The 14,754-nt window shown below is 41.5% G+C and overlaps 1 protein-coding gene across 1 annotated transcript; it reads right to left on the bottom strand.

Moving 5' to 3' along the window:
- Window positions 1-349: 349 nt before the first annotated feature.
- On the bottom strand, window positions 350-14,720 carry plcd4b (phospholipase C, delta 4b). Its single transcript, XM_061053891.1, has 16 exons — window positions 14,428-14,720; window positions 11,979-12,027; window positions 11,651-11,809; window positions 10,984-11,212; window positions 10,648-10,777; window positions 10,217-10,448; window positions 8,797-8,998; window positions 8,542-8,686; window positions 7,009-7,161; window positions 5,188-5,349; window positions 3,957-4,113; window positions 3,740-3,856; window positions 2,852-3,027; window positions 2,551-2,683; window positions 1,841-1,990; window positions 350-1,698 (listed from the first exon to the last, which is right to left on the bottom strand). Exons 2-16 carry the CDS (start codon window positions 11,995-11,997, stop codon window positions 1,607-1,609), a joined length of 2,256 nt encoding a protein of 751 aa, XP_060909874.1. The 5' UTR covers window positions 11,998-12,027; window positions 14,428-14,720; the 3' UTR covers window positions 350-1,606.
- Between the last annotated feature and the right edge of the window lie 34 nt (window positions 14,721-14,754).

Consider the following 14,754-nt stretch of genomic DNA (forward strand, 5'->3'; position numbering starts at 1 on the left):
TGGTGTAGATTCATTCATAAAATAATAATAACTTTATTTATAGAGCACCTTTCAAGAACAGAGAGTCACAAAACAAAACATGCAGAACTTTAAAAGTAATTTCAAGAACCTTGAATTAGAGTAATATGTGACCTTTTGCAGGACCTGGTTTATAGTCTGGCTGCAGCATTTTGTTCTACTTTGTAAACAGTTAAGGGATGTTTTGTTGAGAGCGGTGAAAAGTGAGTTGCTGTAATCCAAGCAGGATGAAATGAAGGCGTTTATGATCATCTCCATCTGAGCTGTGGGGAACAATGGGTCCTCTACGTTTGGGAATATTTCTCAGCTGATAAAAACAAGAACGACCAAGCAAGAGCAAAAAGTATTGTATTAATTTACAGGCCTATGTTTACACAGATTTACAGAATACACAACATAACTGTTTGTCATTTGTACAGCAGGCACTTCATTGTAGATTAAACAACGTGATGCAAAACTATTTTAGTATTTTATAACTAAATGACCACGCTACACTGTAGACAGTGCTGCCACCTACTGTTGGAGATGGGAATTCAGATCAGTATGTTTATAATAATACTGGTATTTGGCGATTGTTTTACACTCCATTAGTAAAACGGTGAACCATACACTCAGAGTTACTTAATGTTATTTTAGGATATAGCCTACAGGTCATTTAAAAGGCAGTAAGGTTTATTTTGGCATTCAAGACATGCAGCAACCCCTCTCTCATGTTCCTTCATTTCATCACAATTTGACAGAATTAAGAATTGCAAATATCTTACATTAGAAGAGAAATAATTAGGGGCAGTTAATATTCAACACGGATTCTACATATTTAGAAGTGGACTCTATTGATCGTCCCTGTGTCCTTCAGGTCCCGTATTCATAAATATTATGATGAGAATCCTCTCAGTGAGCTTCTAACTTAGTTTGAATAGCAAGGACTCCTAGTTTAGGAGTGATTTAGGAACAGCGACACAAACGTTTAGGAGGTGTTGTCGGCCTTGTTGCTAGGTATGACAAAACCTTTCAGTAGCTTTCATTGTTTGATCCAAAAAATGATTAGAAAAAGTGCTCTCTTGGGGGATTAATGGCCATGGAAGACAGTTCAATTGATTGGGCCCAATCATAGAATCTACAAACCAGGCAACATTATGAAATGAACATCTCTGTTGATTAAACTGTTAGCCGTGCTTTAGCCTACAAAATATTTTTGAAACACTTGAGCAGCAGCCTCTTCACATGATGATCGTTACATCAGCAGGTAAAGGGTCTTTAACTAGTGATTGGATGCACCTGTGGAGGTAACCACACGTAGAGGGACTCAACATGCATGTCTCACTTTGCACTGAATAAAGTCATAGATGGATTTATGTGTCTGCATGAATCATTTCTGTCTGTTCGGCCCGACTATGATCCAACAATAATGTTCATTATTCAGTGTTTGAAGAACATTTCTTCACTTTCTTTTCATAGGAAGCTTTGTGAATACGGCCCCCAGGTTTCTTTCTTACTTCTTGGTAAATTTGGTGAGGGATCAAATTCAGCAATTATGACTTCTCTTCAGAAACCCATCTAGGCTAAAGCATCAGATTTTTCTTCTTCTTCACGTGAGCTCTGAGATGCTGATGTTGATGAAGACAGAGGCGGGAGGTATAGCTGTTCCGTCTCTGGAGAGCAGATTTATGTGGCGATATCCTGGTGAAGGAAAGACAATCAAAGAGTCTGTGCTCTGCATTTCACACAACATATGATTTATTAGATATATTGCTGAGGAGTAACTTTGGAGGTTTCAAGGAACTACTTTGTGTTTCCCTTGTTTAATATTTCAGGAGCTCACCTGCTTGGATGCATGTAAACGGTAGAGTGAACTGTCCAATGAAGTCGTTCCTGGATGCCTTGTCATGGTCCTCCACCTCGAAGCGGACCAGGGCCAGCTCAGGAGAGCGGATGACAAAATTTAGAGTTTCATTCCACACTGGGTTAAAGCCTGCAGATAGGGGGCAGTAGAGAACAGAAGAGGGTAAGGATCAGACCTCATCAATACAACCTACAGAGCACGCAAACAGGAAAACAATAACTAAAATCAATATTTGTCATTCATTATATTAAAAATGTTGTATATGTTTTAACTTGGTCTGCAAGGTGGTGCAGCGCTGTTGCTTCACATTGAGGAAGTTCCTGGTTCGAATCCCCTCCAGACAGGGACTATCCTTGTGGAGTGTGCATCTCACGGTGCATGTGTGGGTTCTCTCCGAGTACTCCAGCTTCCTCGCACAGTCCAAAGACATGCTCGGGTTAAGTGGTGACTCTAAACATTTGCCCCATAGGTGTGAATGTGAGTGTGGCTGATTGTCTGTCTCTATATTCCTAGCTTTATTTATTGATTAATTTTATATAGTTTTCTTTGTTTGCAGATGAATGAGGTGTGGTTCCTTTTTTGTTTTGTGTCATTATTTAAAACTTATAAAGCATTTGTCTCTCATGAACTGGCACTCAAATCATCTGAATGAAATGAAATAAAAGAATCAGTAGAAGAGAAACTCTCACCGTTGTTGTTAATGTGACTGGTCTCCTCTCTGGCCTGGTCCTGTGACACTCCATAGATCTCCACTCTGACCAGAGGGTCTACTATAGAGCCCTCCTTCTGGTTCACCTTTGGCAGCTGCTGCGCACTGATCACCTGAGATGCATATAAACGTATTTGCACATTAGACACAGAAACTATATTGCAATGCAATGAATGTCTGACATTGCAAATTCATTTGTTGACTCTTATTTATGCCCTTCCACATCTTAATAGAAATAGATTAAGATTGAAAACATAAGAAACATTCATGTGATTTTGAACCTGTATGGATAAGCGCAGTGGTTTGCCTTGCCGCTCCTCTGGTTTCTCTGGACTGAACAGAGTGTTTGCGTCTCTCATGAAGAGAGGTTTGAGGACAAAGCCGCAGCAGCCATTCTGCCGGAACAGGCCATCATTCAGATCCATTTCCAGACCGGCCTTCTGAAAGTTCAGAGCCACTTTGGGAAACAAGAAAAGAAGGGAGGTAATGCAATTAACTGCCAGCTGCATCACGTGATTTCCCAGACTCGGAGTCATCTATCTGTCGAGCTGTCAGAGTTCAAGTGAGTCCAGCAGAAGAGTCTTTAATCCTGAACAGACAGCATCCGTCTGATGCTTTATGACAGGAAACATCTGTGCCGTCACTCTCCTCCAGCTGCAGGGGAATGTTCTGTGTCTGACCCTGAACTCTAACATCACTGTCTCTGCAGGAGGAGGTGGGCTGGCACAAAGAATAATTCTTGATATTGCATCTCACTAGATTTGGCATTTGAGTAGAAAAGTCGAGTACAGTAAGTTACAGTATATAGACATTGTTTCTGGTTTTATTTTGACTTTGTATTTATATGATTGTTCTACTTTACATTTGAATCTGTGCTTGTGTTAGTGTGTTAGTATATCTAAATATATGGCAATCTGTACTGCATTGAGAAACATGTTTCTTGAGTTGTTGCATTACTTTCCATCTCTAACATGAGCTTATATATCAAAGAAAAAACAGCATACATACAGATAAACTGTTGAGTTCACTACACTAGTACATCATTTGCTATGTTTTGCCGCCCCTTAGCATCCCTGCTCTCTGCATCTACTGTATCTGTGGAAAATACGACACTCCTGCATTCAAACAGAAAGTTTGATTTAACCAGCAGGGGGCGACATTCCCCTCACCTATCTGACAGCCAGCGTTCCACATATCCTGAGGGTTGTAGTTAGAGGAGTCCGTCCTGAGGCCACTGGGGTAGATTCTGCTCAGCTGCCTCGTGTTGTGCTGAACAAAATGTGTTCCTGGAGGGGAGGTTTGAAGAGAATAAAGGCGATGCATGTCTTACACAAAAAACCCAAAGAAATCTTTATGACTCATGGAGTCCTCTCATGTTCACGGTACCTGCGTCCTTGGCAAGCTTCTTGGCCTTGGATTCAGAGAATGAGGACATCTCGTAGCATTTGGCGTGTAAACGGGAATGTTCAAAGCCGTGGAAGTGCACACTCTTACAGTAAACCACCAAGTCTGACAGCTCCCTGGACAATTTGGACTTTGACTTCTGTAAAAGGCAGGCATGACATTTAAAGAGTTAGCCATCAAATCATTTTCCCCACATTTTTGAACGTAAATAAAATTAAAATGAGGAGTGGTCATGTCTCCTCTGTAGATTTAAAAACAGTCATAAGTTTGCTACTGAGGTAAAATAACAGCAAATTAGTGTTGGGAGGAGAGAGTGGGGGATGACATGAAGCAAAGGGCCGAGGCAGGATTTGAACCCACGGCCGCTGGGATGAGGAATATACCCCGCTTGTCACATAAACACTACAGGCGGCTGTGGCTCAGTGGTAGAGTCGGTCGTCTCTCAACAGAAAGGTCAGGGTTTTGAACCCTAGCTCCTGCAGCAAAATGCCCGATGTGTCCTCAGGCGAGACACTTAACCCTAAGTTGCTCCCACTGCTTCATTGGTGGCGTAATTCATTTGATTAGTTAATACTGATGGACACTTTACACAACAGCCTCTATACCATCAGTGTGTGAATGTGTAGGTGTGACCTTTAAGTCCACGTTCAATTTATCATTCAAGCTATCCATCGCCGCATATTTTCCAAATTTTAAGACGGTTTTGACAGTGTCACCAGTGCAAAATGAAAATCTTCAGAGTGTAATATTGCTCCAAAGGAGCTTGTGGGTAGGATGATTAGAATTCCTTCTCTCTGCCTCATGCGCTCTAATTAAATTGTTGCAGCTATAAATGTTCCCTCAGCAGAGACATGCTGTTGCTGCACTGAGCAGTTCATTTCAAAAAAAGTTAAAGCTACAGAGAGGCACATTGGTTGCTGTTTTCTTTCTTGCTTCACTATCTGTCTTCTTTGTCTCATATCTGCTTTCTTCTAATTTTCCCTGTTTCCTGTTTTCTTCTATCTCTCTTCTCTTACTCCAGTCTCGCCTCAGTGTCTCTTCAGTATCAGTCCAGTTTCCTGCCTCTCTCTGCTGTCGAGCTCCATTCTCTCCTTTTGTGATTTTACGATGTCTTCCACTGTAAGCAAAACCTGCTCACTTCAAGAAGCATGGTCAAAATAAATTCTTTTTGGATGTAATTACGAGACATCGTGGGAAATATCTATAAGTTCACCTTTGCATTGTGGTTCACAGGTGGATCATCTGAAGAAAGCGTCTCTGCATCACTGTTGGCCGTCTCTTCATCGTCGCTAACTTCGTCTGTCAGGGTGTCATCCAGAGAGCCTCCTGGACCGCCGATCTTCTTGGCTTTCAGCAATATTTTCCCCTTCAGCTCCTGTAATAAACACCAAAGAAAGATATTTGTCGACCTACTGTAAGAGATAAGACTGCTCTTTGTCTGCAGTATCTCTGAGTTAGTTTCTACATAAAGAAGCCAATAAATGTTTGATGAAGCGCAAAATGTTTGTTGGAAGGCAGCCTTGTGACAAATGGACAGCTTTTGAATGCTCATTAAGAATACAAACATCTTCCTGCACTCTACTGCCTCCTAACTGAAAGCAGCAATCTGCCACTATTTAATAGGCAAGCTCCTATTTGGAATACCTCATAGCATTTATCTGCCATTAGTTCAAGTTAGCATTGATTATCCTGAGTGCTCTAATGGAGAAAAAAGAAGTTTGGAACTTAGACTGCTGCTGAGACTGAGACTAGGCTGAGTGGAAGATGCTAACGAGGCTAACATATGTACTATTAAACCTGAAAATGTCTCTGAATTGTTAATGATAACTAAATCACCTCCAAGACTCAGTACGGTCTAAAAGACATCAGTCCCAATATTTATTTTGAGTATTAGGGCCACAAAGAGGACTGTTTGCCACAGTCTGGTATGTATTAAAGGGTTAAAGTAAGAAAAAGAAGCAAGAAATACTTCACGTAAATCAACTAAATGTCTATAGTTTCTAAAAGAAATGTATTCTGGGAAATAGGCCAACTAAGCCATAATTTAAGACTCATGATCTAGTTAACAATCAGCAATTAAATGTCCATAAATAACAGAGCTAATGTCAATAAATTGCATCGCAAAAATGCAACAATAAATACCACAGTAATGCCAAACTCACTGGCTGCAGTTTCGTTTTATTGTGGACACCAGCTTATTATTATTTAAACTCCCAATCTTTCTAATAGTTTTAACAGTCTAATAGTCCCTTTGTCGCATTACCGGTCATGAGACCAAGACCGATTTCAAGTACTACAACACTAGTGCCTGGATTATTGTGTATTGTCTGTAGAATCACAATCAGGTTTTATTGCCTAGTGTGATTACCGTACAAGGAACTGGACCTAACTTAAATAGAGTACGCTGAACAATATTATAAGCAATATCAAACATGTGCAATGCAGGAACTGTATACTCGTGCAGGTATGTGCATGATTAAGGTTAGTAAACAGGAAACTCTCAAGTCCAGTGTGTTTGTTAACTTAACACATCAAATCTGATTTTGCCTTATTGTTGTGATGTTAGTTGACCCTGCGACACACACACAGATGTATACACACAGACTACACACTCTATCACACACAGAAAGAAAACACACACACGCACGCACGCACACACACACACACACACACACACACAAACATATTTTCTACTTCTCCTTCTGCATCTGTTTTGTATTATCTATTCAAGCCGTGTCTTCATTCATAAGTGATAAACTCTCCGCAGAGTCAAACAGAAAGTTGCAGGAGGAGTGACGTTACTGCTTTGCTCTCAAGACAATGTCTCAATTACAAATTATTCCAATTATAAAGAGAAAAATGTTGTATATATACATTAAATACACGTGAATAAAATTCATTTTAAAGAGTTAATCATTTTGTGTCTTTTATATTGAATTTAACGAGCATTTTAAATCTTAAAGTGGATGTGTAGTTGACCTGTGGGTCACTCCATGAAGTGCATGTTTGATTCGTAAAACAAACAGATTCTAACCTGTGGAGAGGGGAGCTGTTGAGGGACCTGCCCATCCAGCAGGGTGGTCAGCAGTGTGTCACCCAAGATCTGTGTGAGGTGTTTGGCCATGACTGTCTGCTGCTCCACACCGCAGTGATTCTCCAGGGACAGGATGACAGGGAACTGTGACACCTATCATCCCAGACAGAGACACAATCTTTTTTTTAAAAAAATAAACAGGTGGATGTAAAAGTGTCCAGAAAACTCAGTGGTGAAAGTTAGTACGCTGTATTTCAGTTGCATCGTACAGAGTTTCTAAAAGTTTCCACCAATCTTCAAAAACAGTATCTTCATCACATCTTAGTAAAGTCCAGTAGGAAAGTTTGAGTGGGTTAAAATAGAGACGTGGAGACACATGAGAAGTTCCTGGTTGTTCTCCATAAAGTTGAGTCAGCACGGGTACATTTCATTCCAGAGGCAGGGAAGTTTACCAACGGCTCCATCTGCTTCACATAGAGAGTCCTGTGAGTGGAATTTACAACTGCTTTCAAGGGTTGGTTTGATTTGTTTCAAAAACACATTTTCTTCAGTTTTGTTTAGATATCAGTGTCAGACACGTGTGTAACCAAAGACAGAGACACATGTTATTCACAGCACTGAATGATAGCTACAGCAGCATCTTTCTCTCTAAATAAATGTTCACACACAGGGACTATTTCTCTTCCCAAATGAAAACTACTCCTAAAGCCTGACTGAGCTCCGAGCATGGATACTATAGGAAGACTCAGACTGGCAATTTGACTGTTCTGATAAAGGCCAGATGCTGGTGCACTTAGTAGGCTGCAGTGCCACTGCCAGCACTGTGGGGAATTAAAAAATGTGTGGAAAAAGATTCTCCTGTAGCTTATAAATAAATGACTGTCTTAATTAAAAACAAAATTCATTGTGAAGAAACTAAGGCAGTCTAAACTGAAAGTCCTAGGCACTCTGATGCAGCATAAAAGTCCTTTATTAACAGGGATGTGTCTACTCGTTTTCACTCTACAGAGTCTTCGTCAGGACATAATTAACAGAGACAAAAACAGATGTTCAAAATCTATAAAGATGTCATCTGGTAGAAGTGATAATAACATAACACATTGCAAAGGTCGCAAAACGCTCCCCTCGATGTTGGCACAGGGTCTAAAACCCCTCTTTTAAAGGCTACCACTTCTTTAAGTCTGATAAAGTGCTACCTGCAGTTGTCTCCTCCCCTTCCTGTTTGAGTGAATCCATTAATTTAAACAGGATTAATGAGAAATAATAAATTGTAATTAAGACAGAAAGAGCCCGAGTTAATGTAAATACCCAAGAAGTGGTTTGTAAAGACCCACCAAAAAGGTAAGCGAGGAAAAAAATATGATGATGAAGCCAATTGTTTTACTTTATCACATTTGTTAGGTGCATTAAAAAATGTAAAAACAACATTTCCAGGGCAGATTTTTCAGGTCATTTAGCCTATCTGGAGGTTAGTGTCAAAATCTGTTTTTCCCTGCTTTCATTTACTTTTTGCTCTGCGATTGGGCTGCTCACCTTGAAAGCGTACTCTTTAAGCGTTGAAATGACGTCTCTAAAAAGAATCTTGGACGTCAAAGTGTGACCGTGATACACGATGGGTTCTCCGTCACTGCCATCCCAGCAGTCCACCTCCACACACCGGCAGCCTCTCTTCAGGGCCCTTCAGACAAAAATACATTAAGAGGTAAGTTATCACCTTTGTCTTCTCTCAGGTAAGGCAGGGAGTGAGGATACACTATGTTGTGCTCAGGTGCGTGCAGCAGCCCTCACTTAATGTACGCCTCCAGGCTGCTCTGTCCCCGGAGCTGGTCCTCCAGGAGGTAGGTGTTGTGTGAGGAGGAGATGAAGTAGTGGCTGAGCGGCTGGCTCATGTCCTGATGAAGATCCCGAAGCTCAGGGTTAAATATGGAGCCCTCCTGTGAGCACAGGTACATCTGGAAGCCATCAAAAGACATGGCGCCTTGCTTCTTGGCTGCACAGACGGAATAATTCAGACGGTGTTGACAGAACAAGACAGTCCAAAAATCAATGAAAGTAAATAACAGGCTTTAGAGTATTCACACATGAGAAGGTTGTGGGAGTCACATAGGCTAGCACACATTGTTGTTGGGTAAGCTGAGTGTAATAATTAGAAGTAGAAAAGAAATTCACACATCCACATAATTCCTCATATTTGTTCAGGTGTTGAGTTAGAAAGGTGTAAAGGTTCTGAGGCTTTGCCAGAGGTGGATTCTGGGATGATGAGACAGACTGTCGTTTGATTGGTTGGTTGTTCAGTCCACCATTTTTGGCTGAACTCTGAACTGAAAAATCAAAAGGTTTTAAAGTGATGGCAGGACATTTTTTTACAGAGGTACATGACCCCCAGAGAATGCATCCTTAACACTCTTTCCTCTTGTGTCGGGGGTTCAAATCCGACCTGTGTGGCACCTTTCCTGCAGGTCATTCCCCTCTCTCTCTCTCTCACTGATATCAGACTATATCCACTTTCCTGTCTGTACAATAAAGGCACAAAAAGCCCCCCCCCCCCCCAAAAAAAAAAGAATTATACATTAAAAGCTTAAATATGAAATAAATATAAATACTCATATAAAACAATGTCCCATCCTGTCAATGTTTAATCAGACGTATATCAAAAGCTTAAATACTTCCTGCAAAACAACGTACCATTACCAAAATGTTAAAATCAAAGCATTTGTGTGCCAGTGGAAAAGTGGTTAGTTTGCGTGCCCCATGTACAGAGGCTACAGTCCTTAAAGTGGAGCGCCTGGTTTCAAATCCAACCTCATTTGCTGCATGTCATTCCTCTCTCTCTCTCTCTCTCTCTCTCTCGCTCTCTCTCTCTCTCTTTCTCTCTCCCTGAATTGCGACTGCGTCCAGTCCTAACTCAGTAATAAAGACATAAAAAGTCAAAAATATTCAAAAACTGTTGATGTGGAAAAATCTTCAGCCAGAGCTAGAGAGTCTTCAAACCTACCATTATACGCTGCCTTTAAAACCTTCTACACTCTAAATCAAATTTACTGCAGGAATACTGATGCATATCAAACTGAATGATTTATTCTACAAACATTTCATATGAGAGAGAAGAATTGAAAAAACTCCTCTGAGATCCAGACCGTCCTCAGAAGCCCTGTGTCACCGAGGTAACACTTTAAACGCTCCTCTGTCAGTCACAGCCCTGTTTTACCTGATTCAGAAGGTTCGTAGCGATCAATCAGTTCCTGGGCGTGCCGGGAACTTTTGTCTCCCTCCTGCTGCTCCAGCCTCAGGAAGATCTCAAGCTCGTCCAGCATCAACTTCTCTCCATCTCCAGAGTAATCCTGAAACACCTTCCACACTTCATCCCTCTGAGTCAGCATCTTGTAGAAGTGGACAAACTGCTCGATCTCCAGAGAGCCGCTCTCCGACTTATCAGCCATCTGTGGAAATAAAGGGACAGATTTAGCTTTGTGTCTGTTGAACTGTTTATAGACTATTTAAAACAAAGAAAGAAAACTGCACAACCTCACCCTCTTTAAAATGAAGATGTTTCAGCTGAATAGCTTTTTCCTTCACATCTCTGCTCATATTTTTCATGCCAAGTAGAAGATATATATCGAGAAAGGTTTAAAAGCTCACTGTGAAGAGGTGCAGAGCATTTTCCTCATTCATTTCCACGTTCATCATCTTCAGTAACTTCCGCACCTCTTTGAAATTCATCTTCCCGTCTTTGTTCTTGTCGGCTTTATGAAACCAGTCCCAGACCCACCTGAGAAGATGCTGAGGAAAACAACAGCTCAGAAGGGTTTTGAACTCAGAAATCAAACTGATCAATTCCATTTTCTACCACAGACTTCAAGAAAGTGTTTAGGGTTGACTTAAGGAACTCCTTAAGAAAATAAGGTATTTAACCAAAAAACACCACTCAGAGATCCTTGCCAAGGCCAATAGCCCACCACAGAAAAAAAAAGATACTGGTCCAGCCTCTCCTTCTCATCCATCGTTTCAGCCTTGTGAATCAGTTTGCGGACTCCGTGGATCCAGGCCCGGGCCTCCCCTGCAGAGTCAGCCACCAGGTCCAGGTTGCCTTGGCGACCATGAAACACCAAGGTGAAGCAGAGGTCAGCGGCATACTCTTCAGCGATGCTCAGCAGGACCTCTGACTGGTGTCCCTCTCGCACGGCCTCCAGCTCGGTTATAGAGACTGAAACATGATGACACTTATTTTACTCTTCTTAGATTCGTTAGAGAGCAGGCCGTCCACCAAACACCTTTTTCTGAGGACCTATAAAACCCTTTTTAATACTGAGCTACACCAAAGCAAGACTTAAGTGACAGGGGTAATTAAAGTAATTAGATATGATGTGTTGATTAATCATTATAAAATGTCTCTGTGGAGATATTTTGTTCCTTTTAGGAAGAGTAAGGCTGGCTGGGTCCCTCTGTTTCCAATAATTATTCTAAGCTAGGCTAACTACCTTCTACCTTCAGCTTCCTTTTTGCTAACAGACCTGAGAGTTGAATTAATCCTCCCCTAACTCTCAGCATGAAACTAAATACACAGATATCCCAAAAACTGTAAAACTGGTCCTTTAAAGAAATGATAATTACGTATGAAACCATGTGCTGACACACTACTCACAGGTGGTGTGTCCCATCCCCGCCCATCTGGACTTGTACCAGATCGTCAGACCGTCCTCCAGGAGGCGGAAATGTCGCTGCTTCTTCCACGACCTGGACTTCACCTTTCTCAGAGTCGACCCCGCCATCATCACCTTGATATCTGGGTCATCTTGGACACCTGCACAGTGTTCAAATGAAGAGTTCATGATCATGTCATACCTGCTGCACCAACAAACATTTCAGACCAGAGAGCTTATTTAACAATGAGGATGTTTGAATTACAAAGGGCCGCTACTTAATAACCACAGTTTCTTAATCTTCAGTCTGAGGAGTGAATATTTACTCACGTGGGCCTTCAGTATCCATCTCTATTCTTGAATCATGCCAATGGACGTGCTGCAAATAAGAGGCAGATGTCAGCCAGATGTTCCAAATGCTTTTCTCTTTTTCTTCTCCAAACAACATTTTGAAAAAGCTATGGGGCGCCGGATAGCCTAGCAGCTATGACGCAGGCAACATGTACAAAGGGTGGCTGCGGTCCCCGTTGCAGCAGCCGCGGGTTCAAATCTGACCACGGCTCTTTGCTTCAAGTCAACCCCAACTATCGCTCCTCCCATCATTTCCTGTCTCTCTTCAGCTGTTCTATCTAATAAAGGCAAAAAATGCCCCAAAATGGAAAACTTTTAAGAAAGCATCAGCTCCATATCGTCAGACACAAAAGTTTGGACTGCAGCTTTTGTATGTAAGCATGCAGGGCGTTGTGAAAGAGGGAAACTATAGGTTCACTTCCCTGCTGTGATGTAGAACATCCCCAAAAACACAGTTCCCTTTCAGGAACATCACGGTTGAAAAAGAAAAGGACGATGATGAAATGTGCACAGATTGCAACTCTGAAACTGTATTCACACAGACTCAGTCACGTTATTTTTTTTCAAGATGAGTCAGCATTTGACGCCCAGCATCCGTCTTTTACTCATTCATTGATTCATTATCGTCCAGCAGACAAAGAAGCTTGCGCAGGGCAACTCCTGCAGAGTGTTTGCTGACTGAGAAGCATCACACACACTCTACTGTCTGTACTCTCATCAGCCTGGACAGAGAGAAATCAGATGTCCATGTGAACGCTGATGTTTTTAGAATTCGATTTATCGCCATGTAACCTTCCAACATCAAAATCACAATAATATCTCGACTTGTTGCTGTTGTTTCTCAACTCAAATTGTTGTGAAATAAAAAAAAAAACTGCCTCATTTGATGTTCTAAGATTAATCAGAGAATGACTACTTACTTCATAAAATACTTCATAATGTCTGTGGTATTTAAATGTGTAATAATTGAACCCCTTTACCTCATAGAAAATAACCTTGGGGTATGCATTAGCAAATAAACGTGCAGCTTATTTACATGCAGTGCAGTTAAGGGTCTTTAAATTACTTTTTTAAATTATGGTCAACAATAGCTCTGTCCCTTGTTGGCGAGGATGTTAAAACAAAAGAGTAGGAAGCGGATGTAGAACATGACTGCTACCTGATGCTGATCGACTGAAACAGAGGTGTTTGGCTCTGTCAAAGCCGTTTTATTTGTTGTTAACTTACAGAACAAGGACTTTGTACAAATGGCAGGTTTTTTTTTCCCAGAGACCTCAAAGAACGAGAGATACCAGCTGAATATGACTAAACCTCACTGGCTCTGAACTGCATATCCTGACTTTAAAACCATAAAACGGCCTCAGTATTAACAAAGGCCAACTTAGCTGCAGATGTTCTGCTTATCTTTGAAAAACTGAAAAACTCCTGCTAGCTCTGTTATCACACTGATAAACATGATTCAACCACACCAAAAAGGAATGTTTTCTAACATCTGTATATCTGTATCTCCTCCTGACAGCTATCCCTTCCTCTCATTGTCTCCTTAAAACAACAAGATAGGTTCTATGTTTCCCAACCCCTCATGCCAGCCTGCCCTCCTTGAAAGTCTATGAGAAATCTGACAGCTCTCAACACAATACGACTGACAAGACTCAAGGAATGCTTTCACAGTTGCTTCACAATTTAATATCCCACTCCTACTTAATAAAATTCAAATGGAAGAGAGGCTTGTTTTTTCCACTGTGCATGGAGCAATGTCCTCCATAAACCAATCAGCACTTGTATGTTCTGAGCCACGTGAAAGACTTCTCTATTTTCCATCCAAGTTTGTCACGTTCTACTGCTGCAAGTTAAACACACCCATCTCCTTTAACGCCACATCCAGGCTTTTAGGCTGCAATTAGGTCACATTATGTTGTTTTTATTTTTAGAGCCATGCTTAAGTGTTTTGGATCGGAGCTCTGCTCATGGGGAGATGAGTCACACAAGGCCACTCTTTTTCAGGGAGTTCACTGACCACATGCACAGACACAAACAAAGATATGACTAATGGGGAATACACAGCTCAGTCATGAGGATCAAAGGTTTGCAGACTTTTATCTTGTCTGTTTCTGTTTTATAGTTTTTTAACTGGTTTTATCCGTGACAGAAAAGTCTGAATGCGTGAGTGCAATGTCTTGATTTTTTACTCCTGACTTTGTTTTCCTGTATACAATTACGTGAAGAATGTAGCAAACTAGTGAGCAGGCCAACCCCATCAAATGAAATCCACATATAACTCCAAACCACTGCAGGGAGGGAGATATATGCAGAGTAAATTAGAACCAGAGTCTGAAATATGAGCCATTAAAGCATCACACCAGTAAATCCTCTACGCAAGACTCAAACTTAATTTTTCCCCCTAGAAGGTGAAAAAAGATAAACTTACCTAAAGTAAAGGCCTCACTAAGGATGTTATAGGTCAGACCTCCAGAGGTGGAGGGCTTCAGATTCAGAGGGGTAGGACCCTGGATGGTTGGCTTGAAATGAGGTCCAGGGAGGTATGTAGTGTGTCACTCTGGAGAGTTCCAGACCCAAGGAGAGTCCAGGGACCGTTAGCTGAGCTCAGGCATTAAAAGAATGGGAGTGTCTGAAAGGAAATCTGGCTCTGCCTCCTCTCCCCTCCCTTCTCTCTCTCAGCTCTTGCTGCTCGGTCGAAGAAACCTGATTCCCAAGCTGCTGCTGCTGCCGCACACTGGTACGCTCCACTCACACC

This window comes from Labrus mixtus, chromosome 13, assembly GCF_963584025.1.
Source record: "Labrus mixtus chromosome 13, fLabMix1.1, whole genome shotgun sequence".
NCBI lineage: Eukaryota > Metazoa > Chordata > Actinopteri > Labriformes > Labridae > Labrus > Labrus mixtus.